Here is a 19,080-nt window from a genome sequence, read left to right on the forward strand (position 1 = left end):
TATCTTTCAATAGTTACCCTGAATGTAAATGGGCTAAATGCCCCAATCAAAAGACACAGGCTATCAGATTGGATTAAAAAACAAGACCCATCGATATGCTGTCTGCAAGAGACTCATTTTAGACCCAAAGACACCCCCTGATTGAAAGTAAGGGGGTGGAAAACCATTTACCATGCTAATGGACACCAAAAGAAAGCTGGGGTGGCAATCCTTATATCAGACAAATTAGATTTTAAATCAAAGACTGTAGTAAGAGATGAGGAAGGACACTATTATCATACTTAAAGGGTCTATCCAACAAGAAGATCTAACAATTGTAAATATCTATGCCCCTAACATGGGGGCAGCCAATTATATAAGGCAATTAATAACAAAAGCAAAGAAACACATTGACAACAATACAATAATAGTGGGGGACATTAACACCCCACACACTGAAATGGACTGATCATCTAAGCAAAAGATCAACAAGGAAATAAAGACTTTAAATGACACACTAGACCAAATGGACTTCACAGACATATTCAGAACATTCCATCCCAAAGCAACGGAGTACACATTCTTCTCTAGTGCCCATGGAACATTCTCCAGTATAGATCACATCCTAGGTCATAAATCAGGTCTCAACTGGTACCAAAAGATTGGGATCATTCCTTGCCTATTTTCAGACCACAATGCTTTGAAACTAGAACTCAATCACAAGAGGAAAGTCGGAAAGAACTCAAATACATGGAGGCTAAAGAGCATCCTATTAAAGAATGAATGGGTCAACCAGGAAATTAAAAAAGAATTTAAAAAATTCATGGAAACCAATGAAAATGAAAACACAACTGTTCAAAACCTTTGGGATGCAGCAAAAGCAGTCCTAAGAGGCAAGTATATAGCAATACAAGCCTTTCTCAAGAAACAAGAAAGGTCTCAAGTACACAACCTAACCCTACACCTAAAGGAGCTAGAGAGAGAACAGCAAATAAAGCCTAAACCCAGCAGGAGAAGAGAAATAATAAAGATCAAAGCAGAAATCAATGAAATAGAAACCAAAAGAACAGTAGAACAGATCAATAAAACTAGGAGCTCGTTCTTTGAAAGAATTAACAAGATTGATAAACCCCTAGCCAGACTTATCAAAAAGAAAAGAGAAATGACCCAAATCAACAAAATCATGAATGAAAGAGGAGAGATCACAACCAACACCAAAGAAATACAAACAATCATAAGAACATATTATGAGCAACTCTATGCCAGCAAATTAGATAACCTGGAAGAAATGGATGCATTCCTAGAGATGTATCAACTACCAAAACTGAACCAGGAAGAAATAGAAAACCTGAACAGACCTATAACTACTAAGGAAATTGAAGCAGTCATCAAAAATCTCCCAACAAACAAAAGCCCAGGGCCAGATGGCTTCCCAGGGGAATTCTACCAAACATTTAAAGAAGAATTAATACTTATTCTTTTGAAACTGTTCCAAAACATAGAAATGGAAGGAAAACTTCCAAACTCGTTTTATGAGGCCACCATTACCTTGATCCCCAAACCAGACAAAGACCCCATCAAAAAGGAGAATTACAGACCAATATCCTTGATGAACAGGGATGCAAAAATTCTCACCAAAATACTAGCCAATAGGATCCAACAGTAGTACATTAAAAGGATTATTCACCACGACCAAGTGGGATTTATCCCTGGGCTGCAAGGTTGGTTCAACATCCGCAAATCAATCAACGTGATACAATACATTAACAAAAGAAAGAACAAGAATCATGATCCTCTCAATAGATGCAGAAAAAGCATTTGACAAAGTACAGCATCCTTTCTTGATCAAAACTGTTCAGAGTATAGGGATCGAGGGTACATACCTCAATATCATAAAAGCCATCCATGAAAAACCTATAGCGAATATCATTCTCAATGGGGAAAAACTGAGAGCTTTCCCCCTAAGGTCAGGAACGTGGCAGGGATGTCCACTATCACCACTGCTATTCAACATAGTATTAGAAGTCCTAGCCACAGCAATTAGACAACAGAAAGAAATCAAAGGCATCCAAATCAGCAAAGAGGAAGTCCAACTCTCACTCTTTGCAGATGTTATGATACTTTATGTGGAAAACCCAAAAGACTCCACCCCAAAACTGCTAGAACTCATACAGGAATTCAGTAAAGTGGCAGGATATAAAATCAATGCACAGAAGTCGGTGGCATTCCTATACACCAACAACAAGAGAGAAGAAAGAGAAATTAAGGAGTCGATCCCATTTACAATTACACCCAAAACCATAAGATACCTGGGAATAAATCTAACCAAATAGGCAAAGGATCTGTACTCAAAAAACTATAAAATACTCATGAAAGAAATTGAGGAAGACGCAAAGAAATGGAAAAACGTTCCATGCTCATGGATTCGAAGAACAAATATTGTGAAGATGTCAATGCTACCTAGAGCAATCTACACATTCAGTGCAATCCCCATCAAAATACCATCCACTTTTTTCAAAGAAATGGAACAAATAATCCTAAAATTTGTATGGAACCAGGAAAGACCCTGAATAGCCAGAGGAATGTTGAAAAAGAAAAGCAAAGCTGGTGGCATCAGAATTCCGGACTTAAAAAACAACCCAATTAAAATGTGGGCAGAAGATCTGAACAGATACCTTACTAAAGAAGATACACAGATGACAAGCATTTGAAAAAATGATGCTCAACATCATTTATCTTTAGGGAATTGCAAGTTCTTACTTGCACACTTACTGAAATGGCTAAAATCCAAAACACAGCACCAAATGCTGGTGAGGATGTGGAGCAACGGGGACTAATTACTGAAGGAAAGGCAGTATGCTACAGCTGCTTTAGAAGACAGTTTGACACTTTCTTAAATAATTAAACATACTCTTACCACGCTACCCAGCAATTGTGCTCCTTAATATTTACCAAAATGAGTAAAAAATGTATCCCCATATAAAAAAAACCTACACACAGATGTTTATAGCAACTTTATTTGTAATTTCCCAATCTTGGAAGCTGAGATACTCTTCAATAGATAAATGGATAAACTTGGTATATCTATATACTGAAATGCTATTCAGCACTAAAAAAAAAAATGAGCTATCAAGCCTTAGCGATATACAGAGGAACCTTCAATGCATGTTGTTAAAGAAGCCAATCTGCAAGAACTAATATTGTATGATCCCAACTATATGACATTCTGGAATGGCAAAACTGTGGAGAAAGTAAAAAGATTAGTGGTTCCCACATGGGGAAGAAGGAGGGATGAATAGATGGAGCACAGGGGATTCTTTAGGGCAGTAAAACTATTCTGTATGATTCTGTAATGATGGGTACATGACACAAATTGTGAACCCTAATGAAAACTATTAATATCAATATTGGTTTATCAATTGTAATAAATGTACCACACTAAGGTAAAATGTTAATATTGGAGGTAAGGAGTTATGTGGGAACTCTGTACTTTCCATTCAATCATCTGTAAATCTGAAACCATTCAAAAAATATATTTTTAAAAAGTTGAATATCAGCCATTTCATATGGTTCAACTTAAAAGTACATACACCTTCACTATTAAGCAAAGTGTTATCAGTTCGTGCTTCACTCTTGATTCCCTGCCATGCCTGGTGTCTCTGAGTCTGGAGACTCTGGTTTAATTTCTCTAAAGAACAAAACTTCTGCTTCCTTTGTTTGTGGAAGAGGAGTACTTGCCTGAGTGATCTTGGTTTAGGGGACAGCACATGAGTTCAGTTATTCCTCATATAAACTTTCAACCAGTTCCTGTGTTTTGGCTGCCTGCCTTCCTGCTGCTTTCTCTGATACATCATGCCTCCACCTCCGGAGCTTTTGCGGGATTTTTGTTCACATCCGCTTGCTGTTTGTATCCTACGTATCCCTTCACAAGCATTTCTTGGGGTTTAGCTCCCTCAGATCCACTAAATAATTTACCACACTTTGTTAGTTCTCCCTCTCCAAAAATTTACTCTGTCTTCTGTTGTCTCCTTTCTTATTCTTTTTATTTTGAAGATTTATATTTTCTTTATTCATTTACTATTATTTTGGTGAGATTTCCAAAGGAAGTAGAGAAGCATACCTATGTTCAGTATGTCTTGTTTAACTAATTTGCTTTCATTTTCAGTGAGATTTTTTTAAATTTTTTTCTTCTGTTTTTAATAACTACAGCAATTTATTGATTACATGTTCTCTTTAGAGCTCTGACGAGTTCTGTTTGGGAGGATGCTACAGAAGAATGGTGCTTTTAGATGACACTACTTAAAATCTCTGGGAAAAAATGTCTCCAGAATCATAGTGGTAAACTAAACTATATGTTTTTAGTTGTTCACAGGACTTAGAGCTCCTGCCAGAGGATTGTTACTCTTTGGTCCACCTGGAAATGGGAAAACAATGCTGGTAAGAATTCTTTAAAATTTGAATGTTCTTTTTTTTTTTTTTTTTAAGATTTTATTTATGGGGCGCCTGAGTGGCTCATTTGTTAAGCGTCTGCCTTCAGCTCAGGTCATGATCCCAGGGTACTGGGATCGAGCCCTGTGTCGGGCTCCCTGCTCTGAGGGAACCCTGCTTCTCCCTCTCCCGCTCCCCCTGCTTGTGTTCCCTCTCTCACTGTGTCTCTCTCTGTCAAATAAATAAATAAAATCTTCAAAAAAAAAAAAAGATTTTGGGGCGCCTGGGTGGCTCAGTTGTTAAGCATCTGCCTTCGGCTCAGGTCATGATCCCAGGGTGCTGGGATCAAGGCCCACATTGGGCTCCCTGCTCAGCGGGGAGCCTGCTTCTCCCTCTGCCCCTCTCCCCTCCTCATGCTCTCTCTCTCTCTCATCTCTATAATAAAGTCTTTTAAAAAATTTTAAAAATAAAAAATAAAAGATTTTATTTATTTGAGACGGAGAGCAAGCACAAGTGGGGAGGCAGGAGAGGCAGGAGAGGGAGAAGCCAACTCCCCTCTGAGCAGGGAGCCCAACGCAGAACTCTATCCCAGAACCCGGGGATCATGACCCAAGTCGAAGGCAGATGCTTAACTGACTGAGCCACCCAGGCACCCATTGAATGTTTAGATAATTAGAAATAGGAATATGAAAATAATTTTACTATGAAAAATAGTAATATGAAAAAAAGAAACTTTACATTGTCCCTGAGTTGATTATTTTTATGATTTGCTTTTTGCTATAATACACTTAAGTTTTAAAACATGTTTTCAATGATGAAATAGATGGAAAACCAAATATGTTATCTTCAGTAGTATGTTTTGGGCTGGTTAAATTTAACAGTGTATTTTTCATTATTTACCCAAGTTAAATAATATTTTTACCTCAGAAGAGCTTACCTTACTATATGGGGTATCTTTCTAACACTTGTTTTTGTTGTTGTTGTTGTTGTTTTTACTATCTTAATAGCTTTATTTAAATAATCACATAATATACTTTTTTTCTTTCCTTTTTTATTGAAGTATAATTGACATATAACAGATTTTTTTTTTCAATATCCTTTTACCCAAGTTTTTACTGGGATCTGGATACCTCTTTCTCCTGCATAGCTCTTCTAGAGGGGAAAAGTAAAGAAGAAAAGTGTTTAGCTGTTTCTCTCTCTCCAAACGAGTTATCTTTCTATAATTAAAAGAGAGTAACTCCCTTTTTTTAACCTCTCCTTATCTATTCCCCCTTAGAAAAAATAAAGTGAATGGAAAGAAGCAAAGCTCTTCCTAGACCTTTTTCTCTTTGCTGAGAAGGAAACACACTGATTGCCACATGTCAGGAACTGTGTCATACTTTATATTTTTGGAAAATCTTTGCTAGTGTTTAAATTGATCAAAAGTGGGACGCCTGGGTGGCTCAGTCAGTTGAGCATCTGCCTTCAGCTCAGGTCGTGATCCTGGGGTCCTGGGATCGGGCCCCGTGTCGGGCTCTCCCTGCTCAGTGGGGAGCCTGCTTCTGAACCCTTTCCCACTGCTGAGCTCGCTCTCTCTCTTTCTCTGTCAAATAAATAAATCTTTAAAAAAAATTGATCAAATGTGGTTATCTTTTTAAAGGAAGATACTGAACTAATGTAATATTTGCCCTTGTGATTTTTAAGGCCAAAGCAGTAGCTGCAGAATCCAATGCAACCTTCTTTAATATAAGTGCTGCAAGTTTAACTTCAAAATATGTGAGTGTTCTTTTTCTAATATTGTCATGTTTTATGTTACTGTCTAAATGTTACTAAGTATAAATGCTAATAACATTACACAAAGAATATTTTTGAGTTTTATATCTATATTTAGATATGAAAATCAATCACTCTTCAAAATAGAAAGTTAGGCTCTTTTAAAGTTAGAATTGTGCTGTCAGTGCTGTTTTAGTTTGCTGGGGCTGTGTAACAAAGTACCAAAAACTGGCTGGCTTAAACAACAGAAATTTATTGTCTTACAGTTTTGAAGACTAGAAGTTCAAGATCAGGTATTGGCAGGGTTCTCATTTGTGTAAAATAATTTAAAGTAACTGTAAAATTATACCTCTTTTCTTGGTTAAATTTTACTTTCTGTGTGAAGTTTTATAAGTAAAATTGTTACTAAATAAGTGTCCCCAACATTATATACTGGAAAACACTGTCTTGGAAGTTAGGGGAGAGGAATTCCAGCCTAACTTTTGTGTACTAAGCTGGCCTTAAGAAAATACCACTTTTAGGCCTCACTTCACTTATGAAGTGTTGATGTTGTAAGAGGTCATATCCTGCAGTTCCTTGTAGCTCTGTGATTATTTGTTTTCATGATTCTAAATGAGGCCATTCTTTTTTTTGTTCTTTAATGAAATTTTCAATTAAAAAAATAGATGCCACTTAGAGGGTGGAGGAGTTTTTACAGTAGATTACTCCAAACCACATGACCCTTCATTGGATGCTTTTAGTGCATAGAATGGTTTTAGGAGTGTCTCAGCCCCTGGAATATTTCAAGGGGTGTTCATAGACCTCTTGGGCTACCTGGAAATATTTTTATACTTATTGACAGTGATATGGTGAGAATGAATTTAAGTAAGTTTAGTTTAGGAGAGCACTTTCCAGCTTATCTTGTTCTATAAATATATCCTACAACTAAGGGCTTAAGAAATATGTACAGTATCTCTTTCTCTCCCCTAATATTCCATCTTCTCACTAGTTATACCCATAATAGCTATTTCATTCTCAATTCTTAGGAATGCAGGGTCAAGCAGAACAGAGATATATTTCATTTTTTAAAGTACTTACCAGGGCAGATCCAGGTTTCAGCACCAATAATAATAATAAAGTACTTACCAGCTTGTATTAAATAATAGTCTATTTTTTTAATTATAAGAGACAATTCCCGCCAATTCCTTAAACCAAATCTTTGATTTTGCAAAGAAAGGAAATTAAATTCCTAGATTCTAGATTTTTAATCATGAAATTTAAGCAGCTGTAATAATGTTGCATTTTATGTGTATTACAATGTATAATGCCTTGTTTCAGGTGGGAGAAGGAGAGAAATTAGTGAGAGCTCTTTTTGCCGTGGCTCGAGAACTTCAGCCTTCTATAATTTTTATAGGTAAGAACATGTTTTATAACTAAGTTAGTTGAGTATTTATGAAATTCCCCTTTCCAAATTTGAGAGGTATGATAGGAAAGAGTATTCAGAAGGAAAAAGTTTTAAAGAAGTGCAAAGTTAAACACTAATGAATTGAGTAGGACCCAGGATATTAATAACTTAAGTAGTAAACTAGATTAATCTCATATGACTCCTATAGCTTGGCTTTTAATTAAAGTCTTATCCTTGTATTTCCTTTAGATGAAGTTGATAGCCTTCTGTGTGAAAGAAGAGAAGGAGAACATGATGCTAGTAGACGTCTAAAAACTGAATTTCTAATAGAATTTGATGGTGTAAGTATTGATTATGGTATTTTTAAGGTGGTAGTATGTTAGTGTATATGTTTTCCTATTAAATGACCCAAATTAGAAATACAGATACCTTCATCATGTTTTTGTTATTACTCTATCTAAAAGTACTAAAAAATTTTTTTGGCTTATAGGTGCAGTCTGCTGGAGATGACAGAGTGCTTGTAATGGGTGCAACTAACAGGCCACAAGAGCTTGATGAGGCTGTTCTCAGGTAGGGAGATTATGTAGAAACACATGTCAGTTACAGGTGTATTTACTCCTGTGTTCATCTCACGTATCTCTTATTTCCTTCACTCTTAATTTGAAGACTAAAGTCATTATTGGGCGCCTGGGTGGCTCAGTTGGTTAAGCGACTGCCTTCAGCTCAGGTCATGATCCAGGAGTCCTGGGATCGAGTCCCGCATCGGGCTCCCAGCTCGGCAGGAAGCCTGCTTCTCCCTCTGACCCTATCCCCTCTCATGCTGTTTCTCTCTCTCTCTCAAATAAATAAAATCTTAAAAAAAATAAAAATAAAAAAATAAATAATTATTTTCCTCCTGGTATCCATCCTTTGGCCACTTACTAACTACTATAGATTTTGAAGAAAGAACCACCATGATCCCACGAAAACTAGTTTACATTCTGTGGTCTCAGGCAGCTTGCTTATTTCTTCTGATTAGGATTAAATTATCTTAAAACTCCAGAATTGATTCTTACTCCCTTTCCCTGGGCTTCATAAGAAGCCAATAAAAGTAGGATTCATGGGAACTGTGTTCTGTGTTCTTGTGTGATTGAACAAATTTATTCCCTTCCTACTGGGAGGACAGTTTGACTCAGCATAAGATTCTTGGGCCTCCCTTTCTTTTCCTGAGGAATTGATTACATTGCCCCATTGTTTCTAGGATTAAATGTTGCAGTGTAAAAGTCTGAAGCCAGCCTGCTTTTATTCACATTTATGGATTAACTTGATTTTTTTCTTTTTACTGGATATAATTTTTAACCATTGAAATCTAATTACTTGAAAAATATGTTGGGGCGCCTGGGTGGCTTAGTCGTTAAGCGTCTGCCTTTGGCTCAGGTCATGATCCCGGGGTCCTGGGATCGAGCCCCACATCGGGCTCCCTGCTCAGCAGGAAGTCTGCTTCTCCCTCTCCCACTCCCCCTGCTTGTGTTCCCTCTCTCGCTGTGTCTCTCTCTGTCAAATAAATAAATAAAATCTTAAAAAAAAAAAAAAGAAGAATATGTTGATCTGTCTTTATTTTTTCTGGGATTTGGTGTTTCTTTAAATTGATAGTTTGAAACCTCTATTGTTTTAGGAAAGTTATTTTGAATACTATATTCAATTTTTTTTTCTTAATTCATTCTTCTGTTTTTTTTCTTTCACTATATTGTATCTTTTTGTCTTCCATATCTTTAATTTCCTTCTAATCCTTTTTAACTCTTAGGTCTTCTTTGTTTTGTTTGTTTTCTTGTTTGTTGTCCTTACTGCTTACTGGGCTTGTGTCTAATCTTCTTTGTGCTACTACTTTTGTAACTTTTGTGTCTGTGGTGGATTTCTTCATTTTCATTGCTTTCCTGATCTCTGCAATCCCAATTTTTCGTCTTCTTTTGTCTTATTTCCTTGAGCTTTTATAAGTCATTGCCTTGAGTCCTTATATCTCATTGAGTTCTTGTTTTATTAGGAGTTTTTTTTTTTCATTAAATTATTTTATTCCATGGAAAGATATTTGATCACAAATTTAATTTGTTGTATGGCAAACCTTCTTGTGTATATTCTCTATTATTTATTGTAATCTTTTCCCTCTTCTTTGGCACTTTAAAGAAATTAGCCATGTGCTTTTGCCTGTTTTGCTTACTATTTTTATTTGAATAAAGGGGAGTTTTCTTGGAAAGCCTAGTTCTGGAGTAATATTATAGGAGAAGAGCTAGAAAAATAAGATACTGAGCAAGTATCTTGAGTTGTCCTATGAATAGCTTTGACTAACAGGTAGTCTCCCTGAGTCACAATCAAACCCTACCTGGTAAAGAAGATTAGTGAGCACAGGATAGTTTGTGATCTTCCCAGACTGACTGGTGTCTTCTTACAAAGATGATGTGTCTTTGAATTTCTTTTTTTTTGGCATCACCTTCCTTTCCATTCCCCTGCTCCTGACTAGGTATCACAGAGCCGTTCTTCACCTGCTTGTTTAAATATGGGAGTTTGGCTTTATTACTCCTCAGAGTATGATCTATTTCCTTTGGAATACTCTGTGCTCTGATAGCCATGTCTGGAATCTGCAGCAACAGATCCTGTGCGTATGCTCCTTCATCAGTGTAATTTTCACTGCCCTAGGCAGCCCTTCTTCATACACTTTAGTTGTGTAAATGTTACCTGAGTTTGTTGATGGTGAAGTTTACATTTCTGTTTCTGTGGTCCTTGGATTTAGTTGTTTTCACTTTCAGGAAGGTAGCAGAGATTTCCTTATTCTGCTTATATCAGATATTTTGTGTGTTTTAATACATTTTTGCTATTGAAAACATACACATACAGGGGCGCCTGGGTGGCGCAGTCGGTTGAGTGTCTTACTCTTGATTTCATCTCAGGTCATGGTCTCAGGGTAATGAGATCAAGCCCCATGTTGGGCTCTGTGCTCAGCGTGGAGCCTGCTTGGGATTCTCTCTCTCTCCCTCTGCCCCTCCCCTGCTCATGATCATTTGCGCTTTCTCTCAAAAAAAAAAAAAATACACATACATAATTTTTAAATATCTAGAGAGTTTTAAAAGAGTAACTCAAGGGGCAACTGGCTGGCTCAGTCAGTAGAGCATGAGATTCCTGATCTTGGGGTTGTAAGTTCGAGCCCCATGTATGGTGTAGAGATTACTTAAAAATAAAATCTTTTAGGGCGCCTGGGTGGCTCAGATGGTTAAGCGTCTGCCTTCGGCTCAGGTCATGATCCCAGGGTCCTGGGATCGAGTCCCATATCGGGCTCCCTGCTCCTTGGGAGCCTGCTTCTCCCTCTGCCTCTCTCTCTCTCTCTGTCTCTCATGAATAAATAAATAAAAAAAAAAATCTTAAAAAAAAAAAAAAAACAGTTTAAAAAATAAAATAAAATAAAATAAAATAAAATCTTTAAAAAAAAAAAACAAGTAACTCAAAATAACTTCACACTGATGACTACTAAAATGCATTCAAATGTTAAAAGTTTTTTTCTTGTCATTTGCTACTTGAACTGAGTTACCTTTACATTCAAAACTATATTTTTTAAATTGTTTGAATCCTTTTTTTAGGCGTTTCATCAAACGGGTATATGTGTCTTTGCCAAATGAGGAGGTATGTATCTGTGTTTGAATTTTTTTTTCTTTAAGCAGAAACAAGACCTACCATCTTGACAGTATTGATCTTCCAATCATTAATACAGCCACATTGGAAAATAGTTTGGCAATTTCTTAAAAAGACAAATGTAAACTTACCATAAGGCCCAATAATTCCTTTCCTAAGAATCTGCCCACGACAGATGAAAACATATGTCGACACAAAGATGTGTACAAGAACTTTTATATTTATAAAAAATAGCCAAAACTGTAGGGAATCTAAGATGTTCATCAATGAGAGAATGGATAAACAAATTTGGCATATGCATTTAATGGAATACTGTTTAGCAATAAAAGGATTGAGGTATTTATACATGCTGTAATACGGAAAAACCTCAAAAACATACTAAGTGAAAGGCACCAGATGTAAAACATAACGTATCATATGATTCCATTTGTATGAAATGTCCAGAAAAGGCATATTTCTAGACACCAAAGGAAATCGTGGTTTGCAAAGGCTAGGGGTCGAAGTGGGGATTAATTGCAAACAGGCATAACTGAACTGTTTGGGGTGATAGAAATGTTCTAAAAGTGGATTATGGTGGTGGTTGCACAACTGTTTGTTTATTAAAAATCATTGAATTATATACTTACAATGGGGAGATTAATGTTCTATGAATTCATACATCTATAAAAGTGTTTTTAAAAATTTGTGATTGTTGAGGCACCTGGGTGGCTCAGTGGGTTAAGCATCTGACTCTTGGTTTCCACTTAGGTTGTGAGATCGAACCCCGCACTCAGCCACAGAGTCTGCTTAAGACTCTGTCTCTCCCTCTCCCTCTCCTTCTGCCCCTCCACACTGCACTCTTGCACGCTCTCTCTCTCTAAAATAAATAAATGAATCTTTAGAAAAAAATAAAAGTATTAAAAAATTTAAAATTGTGGTTGTCTAGCTCAGATCCTTAACATCCTTGATAGTAGCAGCAGCTACATCTTTAGTGTTTTCTTTGGATTATCTTTAAGCCTCTCAAGAACTCTCAAAAAATGGTAGTTTATTTTTCTTTAAAGATTTTATTTATTTAAGAGAGAGAGAAAGCATGAGTGGGCGGGGGCGGGGCACAGGGAGAGAGAGAGAAGCAGACTCCCCGCTGAGCAGAGAGCCTGATACGGGACTCGATCCCAGGACCCTGAGATCATGACCTGAGCCAAAGTCAGATGCTTAACTGAGCCACTGAGGCACCCCCAAAAATGGTAGTTTTTTAACTCCAATTAACAGACATGAGTGAGGCTCTAAGAGAGTGATTTGTTTGTGATCATTCAGCTCATAAATGAGGGTCAGGATTTGAACCTAACTTACAGATATTTTGTTAAGCTAATTCTTGGGACTGATAATTCTTCAATATTTCTTTTCAGACACGACTACTTTTACTTAAAAATCTATTATGTAAGCAAGGAAGCCCATTGACCCAAAAAGAACTAGCACAACTTGCTAGGTAAGTAATTTGATTTGATTTACCTTAAAAATTTTTTCTTTTTCTTTTCTTTTTTTTTTTTTTTTAAGAATTCTTTCTCTTTTTTATTTAAAGTAAACTCAGGTCTGAGGTAAGTAATTTATTTTTCAGAGAACCGTCTCATCCTTTATTTCACCTTTTTTCTTACCTCCTATTCTTATATATATAATATCTAATTTAAATTTCTAGATCCTCTACAAGACCTGACCTACATATCTGATGATGGTACTATATTCTTTTTATAAATTTATTAAAACTTAAAGGGACTCCTGGGTGGCTCAGTCGATTAAGCGTCTGCCTTCAGCTCAGGTCATAATCCCAGGGTCCTGGGATCAAGTCACACATCGGGCTTCCTGCTCTGCGGGGAGCCTCCTTCTCTTTCTGCCTGCTGCTCCCCCTGCTTGTGCTCTCTCTCTCTCTGACAAATAAATAAAATCTTTAAAAAAAAAAAAAAAAACACTTCTAAGTAGTATTAAAATAATTTTAAAACTTTAAAATGTCTTATATCTGCCCACGCCAACACAATTATTTTCATATAAACTTGTTCTCTTGTATTATACGTAATTTTTTTTAACTTTTGCATCTTCAGCTTGTTTTATGAGTGGTGTACTTAAGTAGAAACTGAATATAAAAGGTGCGCTTGTTGAATTTTACTCATTAAAAATCTCATAAGGTAATTTAAATAAGTATGTAAATAAGCTAGTAATTTTAGTAAAAACTCTGAGTTCCCAGATACCTATGAAAAAGAATAAATTCAATACCTAGAAATATTGAGGTTCTTCTTCGTCATTCCAATAAAGAATTCAGCTAATGTTTGATCTCTATAGTTATATAACATAGTACATGATAAGTAAATGCTTTCTTTTCCTGTTTTATTTTCTTCCCCTTTGCCGCCCTAGTTTTTAGTTCCTTTGATAATCTCTTGGCTGCCCAGGACTCTCCACTGTGGCATCCCATTCAGGTGTGCCTCTGTTTGCCAATATCTTCTACCCCAGACCCTTCCTTCACCCTGTTTGTCCTACATTTAAAGAAATGTACGTTGGGCACCTGGCTGGCTCAGTTGGTAGAGCATGTGACTCTTGATTTCAGGGTCGTGAGTTTGGGTCCCACGTTAGGCCCCACATTTGTACTTGAAAAAATTTTAAAAATTTTAAATTAAAAAAAAAAAAAAGGAAATCTACCTTGACTGGCAGTGTTTTTTGTCAAGATAAAGAAACATTAACTTACAGAGCAATAATTATGGTTATGTGTCTTTTGGCCAGCCATGACTTATAGATGTTACCTTTCCAAGGGATTTGTTTACAATTTAATGGAGCCTCCTGGAGATAAAGTATGCTTTAATCTAAAAGATTGGTTCTCGGGGCGCCTGGGTGGCTCAGTTGGTTAAGCGACTGCCTTCGGCTCGGGTCATGATCCTGGAGTCCCGGGATCGAGTCCCACATCTGGCTCCCTGCTCAGCGGGGAGTCTGCTTCTCCCTCTGACCCTCCCCCCTCTCATGCTCTCTGTCTCTCATTCTCTCTCTCGCAAATAAATAAAATCTTAAAAAAAAAAAAAAAATTAAAAGATTGGTTCTCATGATGAAATTTTCAGGCATTATCTAAGGAGCCTGCCATAGACTGTTTTGTTTGTTTTCAGCAAGTGAGCCTTTCTGTGTTCTTAAAATCACATTGCATAGCTGCCTGCTTGATGACAGAGGCAAACTAGATTTTACCCTCTTTTTACATGGAGATTTTAAATCTGCAAAGATGAAAATAATTTGCTCTTTCTTCCTTCCCATTCTTAGAATGACCGATGGATATTCAGGAAGTGATCTAACAGCTTTGGCAAAAGATGCAGCACTGGGTCCTATCCGAGGTATGTGTATAGAGCTTGAAACATTTAGACCTATTTGTCAGACCACTTTAGACGTTTAAAAAGTCCCTATTGAGATGTTTTATTTTTAGTAAGAAAGCATTTAAGCTGCTAGAAAACTTGGTACAAAGTAGTTTCTAGACTTGGAGTCAGCAAACTTTTCAGTAAAAGGCCTGATAAGTATTTTAGGCTCATGGGGCCACAGATGTTCTCCATTGTATGTTCTTTTGGGTTTTGTTTTCACAAACAAAAACGTGAAACCATTCTTAGCTCACAGACCATACAAAGATAGTCCATGGGTGAGTAGATCATGACCCTGTTATAAACAACAGGTTTCAGTTCTTTTTTTTTAATTAAAATTTACAGTTAACGTAGTGTTATATTCATTCAGGTGTACAACATAGTGATTAGACAACTCTGTACATTAAACAGTGCTCAGCACGATAAATTACCATCTGCCATATGTTTCACTTCTTGATAGTAGGTAACCAGCAGAAGACACAAAGGAAAAGAAAACATTTTTAAGCAAGCAAAAAAGAAAAATAAAGGGGAAATGTTCTTATCTGTTTTTGGCTCTTTTCACTTCAATATTCTGATAACACTTGAAATTAAAGTGTCTGAGAAGAAGCTTTTATTTGTATTATTATATGTTATCTTTTGAGGAATTGCTTTGTTTTGACAAGGTTATTTGCTGATTCTGAAATACCACTGTGATATCACTTTAGATATTCTCAGCTGCTTTTCCACAGCCAGCATGGGCAGTGGCTGGGTGATGCTCCCAGGTATGCACTCAGATTGCTGACTGTGACGATAAACTAGAACATGGAACATGCAACTTCTAGAACAGATCTCCTGCAGTGAAACAGTGTACTGACTCAGAATTGATGCTTTGGAGAATGATAAGTGTAACCTTGAGAATGTATTTTGAAATTCTGGGCAAATATTCTAGTCAAACTCTTGCTGCCAGAGGCATGAAATCATGTTCAGATAGTGGAGTCAACCAGTACATAATACATAAACCATTTGTATTTTATCAGAATATTTTAGCTATTATTCTGAAGCAGATGAAAGTTATTGGGTTTAAAAAAAAAAATAAAGCCTTTGTGAGGAACAAGCTACATTCTTTTAAGTTTACTCTCAAATTTGTAAAATTTATTGTTCTTGGGCAATATGCAGATAAATTGAATACCTCCCAGTTACTCCTAAGATGGACTGTTATTCTAAGCATTTATAAATTGTGCTCTTAATATTAATGTGTATCTTCCTTTTAATAGAAATAATTTATATTGAACGTGTACTTCTAGATCATTGTACTTGGTTTTGCTCTTCAGCAATTTAAACTTAGAAATCTTTTTTTAAGTGACTGTCTTATATTTTACAGAACTGAAACCAGAACAAGTAAAGAATATGTCTGCCAGCGAGGTATATTATTTTATTATTATCTTTTCTTTGCTCTGGTTCTCTATATTGTAAGGCATATCTTTTGTCTGGATTTTTGTAGTTGATTTGATTAAAAGCTAGAAAAAGTTAACTTTCCTTTATTTCAAAATATAGGGGCCTATCAAATTACAATCACTTAATGGTGTTCTTTGGTAATGGACAAAAAATATTGTATATAGTCATCAAGTCATTTTCTATCAAATGATATGTAAATATTAAACAGAAGAAAATTATAGAAAACTTAAGAGTTTTACTCTTTGTAACAAGTTAATTCCTTGGTATTGTATTTTGTAAGATTCTCAGCATTTGTTTTTGTCCTTATAAAAGCAATACCATTGTAATGTAATTCATTACAATTTCTTATCAGATGCTAAGGCATTTCTTTTGAGAAAATATAAAGTTGGACATGCAGAATGATTGTAATAACTATGTAAGCAAACATTTAAAATCAGCCTTATATTTATAACTTACACGTCAGAGGTATTTTTTCCTGCCCAAGTTTCAACAGCTATTGTGCTCGCTTCGGCAGCACGTATACCAAGTTTCAGCAACTACTGAGGAGACCATGAACTCTTAACATAGAGAATGAATGTATTTGAGCACATTTTGATAGTCTTTTTTCTTCAAGCTTCTAAGTAAACTTAGTTGTTTTCGGGTATTTTGTGTGTGGTAGTTAATCAGCTACATTGCTAAGAATACCCTCACACTTACTGCAACCACCATTCCATTTTAAAAGTCTAGTTTACCTAGAGTGTGTTTGATCTGAATGAAGCTTAGGAACAGAGAATTCCACATACCTTCTTTGGCATTTAGCTGCTATTACCTTAAAAATGCACATTTAAAGTATAAGTTTCAAGTCCCTTTTATCTGATTTGTAATTTTAATTCCACATTTTTAAAATTTTTTTCATATAAGTACTATACAGTTTGTGTTCCCAAAGTGTTTTGTGGGTTTTTAAAAATAGTTTAAGTATAATTTATTAACAATATCCCATAAGTATATATTTTTAATGTTCTTAAAACATAAACCTGATAGTACCTTTCTACCCAAAAAGTAAGCATCATGCATGAATTATTTCTTCTCCACACACCATTCTCCTGCCTTGGACCTAGGACAGGTAAACTTGATATCGCCTATACTTTGGCCCCCTAGATTCAGACTGAGGAGAGGCCAACTGTGTGACAATTTAGGGCTCTGTTTTTGTCCCTTGGAAAGACCATGTGGAATAAAGGGACTAATTAAGGCAGTAATGAGCTAAAAACACCAACTGGCAAATAAATTCCAGTAAGAAGCAGTCTACAAATTCTCAAATGACTTAACAGGCAAAATCCACTCACCTCCTCATCTCCAAGTATTCTGTCTCAAGCTCTAAGGCCATAGCATTTCCTGTGGAAGTCAATTGGGAAGTCCACTTGTACCTATAAATGGAATGCTTTGATACACTTTGATTAATATAATAATTGGCAGCCTTATTACTTATAAGTAGGTGCCTCCTTAGGGAATAGAAAGTCTTACACATCTGTCCATTATTGCATGAGAAAAGAGACCAGTTTTTTACTGATAGTGGCTCTGTTAACCTTTGTATATATTTTGCCCATCATGAGAATATACATACAATCAAATTTGAACATTTTTCTTTTTTTTAAAGACTTACTTATTTATTAGAGAGAAAGAAGGAGAGTGAGTGAGCTAGTGAGGGGAGGAGTGGAGGGAGAGAATCTTCAAGCAGACTCCCTGCCAAGTGGGGAGCCTGACATGGAGCTTGATCTCATGACCCATGAGATCACGACCTGAGCTGAAACTGAGTTGGATGCTTAACTGAATGAGCTACCCAGGCGCCCCGAGCAATATTTTTCCTCACTGGACAAAGTCAACCTAAATATAGTTCCTGTTTTATTTGAAGAATAAAGAAATTTTGAGTCTTATTTTCTTTTTTTATGACTTTAAAACAAGACAGTTCTGTTGCTATAGGTATGTATTGCCATATAACAAATTGCCGAAAAACTTAGCTTAAAATGACCACATTTATGATGTCACATTTTCATGGAGTTGGGAATATGGGCATAGCTTAGATAAGTCCTCTGCTTCAAGCTCTCTCAGAGGGCTGCAATCAAGTTGTTGGCCCAAGGTCTCTTACAGAGCTGTAATCAAGATGTTGTTTGGGGCTGAGTCATTACAAGGCTCAACTGCCGCAGATCTGCTTCCACACTCACTCACGTGGTTCTTTGCCAGATTCACTTCCTCATGGGTTGTTGAAATGAGAGCCTCAGTTTTCTTTAGCCCTTGGCTGAAGGCCTCCTTCAGTTCTTTTCCACATAGGCGTCTCCAACATAGTACTTACTTCATTAAAGCAAGCAAGCCAGGGAGAAGAGAAAGTACCAGCAAGATGGAAGTCAGAGTCTTTATAACCTATTCCTGAAAGTGACATCCCATCACTTCTGCAGTATTCTGTTCTTAATGTCCAGTCCACAGTCAAGGGGAAGAAATTACAGAGAGGCATATATAACAAGAGGTAGGAATCATTACAAGACATGTCAGAAGATGCCCAAGACATCTGTAAATCAATTATAACTTTTTTTTTTAACGTTTAAAGGGTTACATTTGGCCACTGAAATCTGCTTTTTATATTAAGCTGTGCCCTTTTAATATTACTTTAGAACTTTGAGAAGTATTCTTGCATTCTGGGAGCAAGGCACTTAATCCCAACACTTGGAATCAGCAACTCTACAGGAACCCTGCTTCATTTTTTTTAAGATTTTATTTTTAAGTAATCTCTACACCCATCGTGGGACTCAAATTCACAGCCCTGAGTTTAAGAGTTGCATGTTCTACCAACTGAGCCAGCAAGGCACCCCAAGAACCCTGATTCATCTTAATGGAGAATAATGTTAAGACTCTGGAATTAGAAATTTATACTACAGGGGTGCCTGGGTGGCTCAATCATTAAGCGTCTGCCTTGGGCTCAGGTCGTGATCCCAGGGTCCTGGGATCAAGCCCTGCATTAGGCTTCCTGCGCTCAGTGGGAAGCCTGCTTCTCCCTCTCCCACTCCCCCTGCTTGTGTTCCCCTCTCGCTGTGTATCTCTCTGTCAAATAAATAAAATCTT

General features: G+C 36.5%; 1 protein-coding gene across 4 annotated transcripts in view; it reads left to right on the plus strand.

Annotated features, from left to right (window-relative positions):
* SPAST (spastin) overlaps positions 1-19,080 on the plus strand; it is a 58,487-nt gene that overhangs the window by 34,386 nt on the left and 5,021 nt on the right. For all 4 annotated transcript variants that reach the window (XM_021697324.1, XM_021697326.1, XM_021697325.1 and 1 more), the window contains 9 exons: positions 4,342-4,416; positions 6,091-6,162; positions 7,477-7,552; positions 7,793-7,884; positions 8,034-8,113; positions 11,149-11,191; positions 12,586-12,665; positions 14,468-14,538; positions 15,917-15,957. In XM_021697324.1, the coding sequence (XP_021552999.1) occupies positions 4,342-4,416; positions 6,091-6,162; positions 7,477-7,552; positions 7,793-7,884; positions 8,034-8,113; positions 11,149-11,191; positions 12,586-12,665; positions 14,468-14,538; positions 15,917-15,957 (630 nt within the window). The remainder of the gene's footprint in view (positions 1-4,341; positions 4,417-6,090; positions 6,163-7,476; positions 7,553-7,792; positions 7,885-8,033; positions 8,114-11,148; positions 11,192-12,585; positions 12,666-14,467; positions 14,539-15,916; positions 15,958-19,080) is intronic.

The sequence above is a fragment of the Neomonachus schauinslandi genome, chromosome 10, assembly GCF_002201575.2.
Source record: "Neomonachus schauinslandi chromosome 10, ASM220157v2, whole genome shotgun sequence".
Lineage (NCBI taxonomy): Eukaryota > Metazoa > Chordata > Mammalia > Carnivora > Phocidae > Neomonachus > Neomonachus schauinslandi.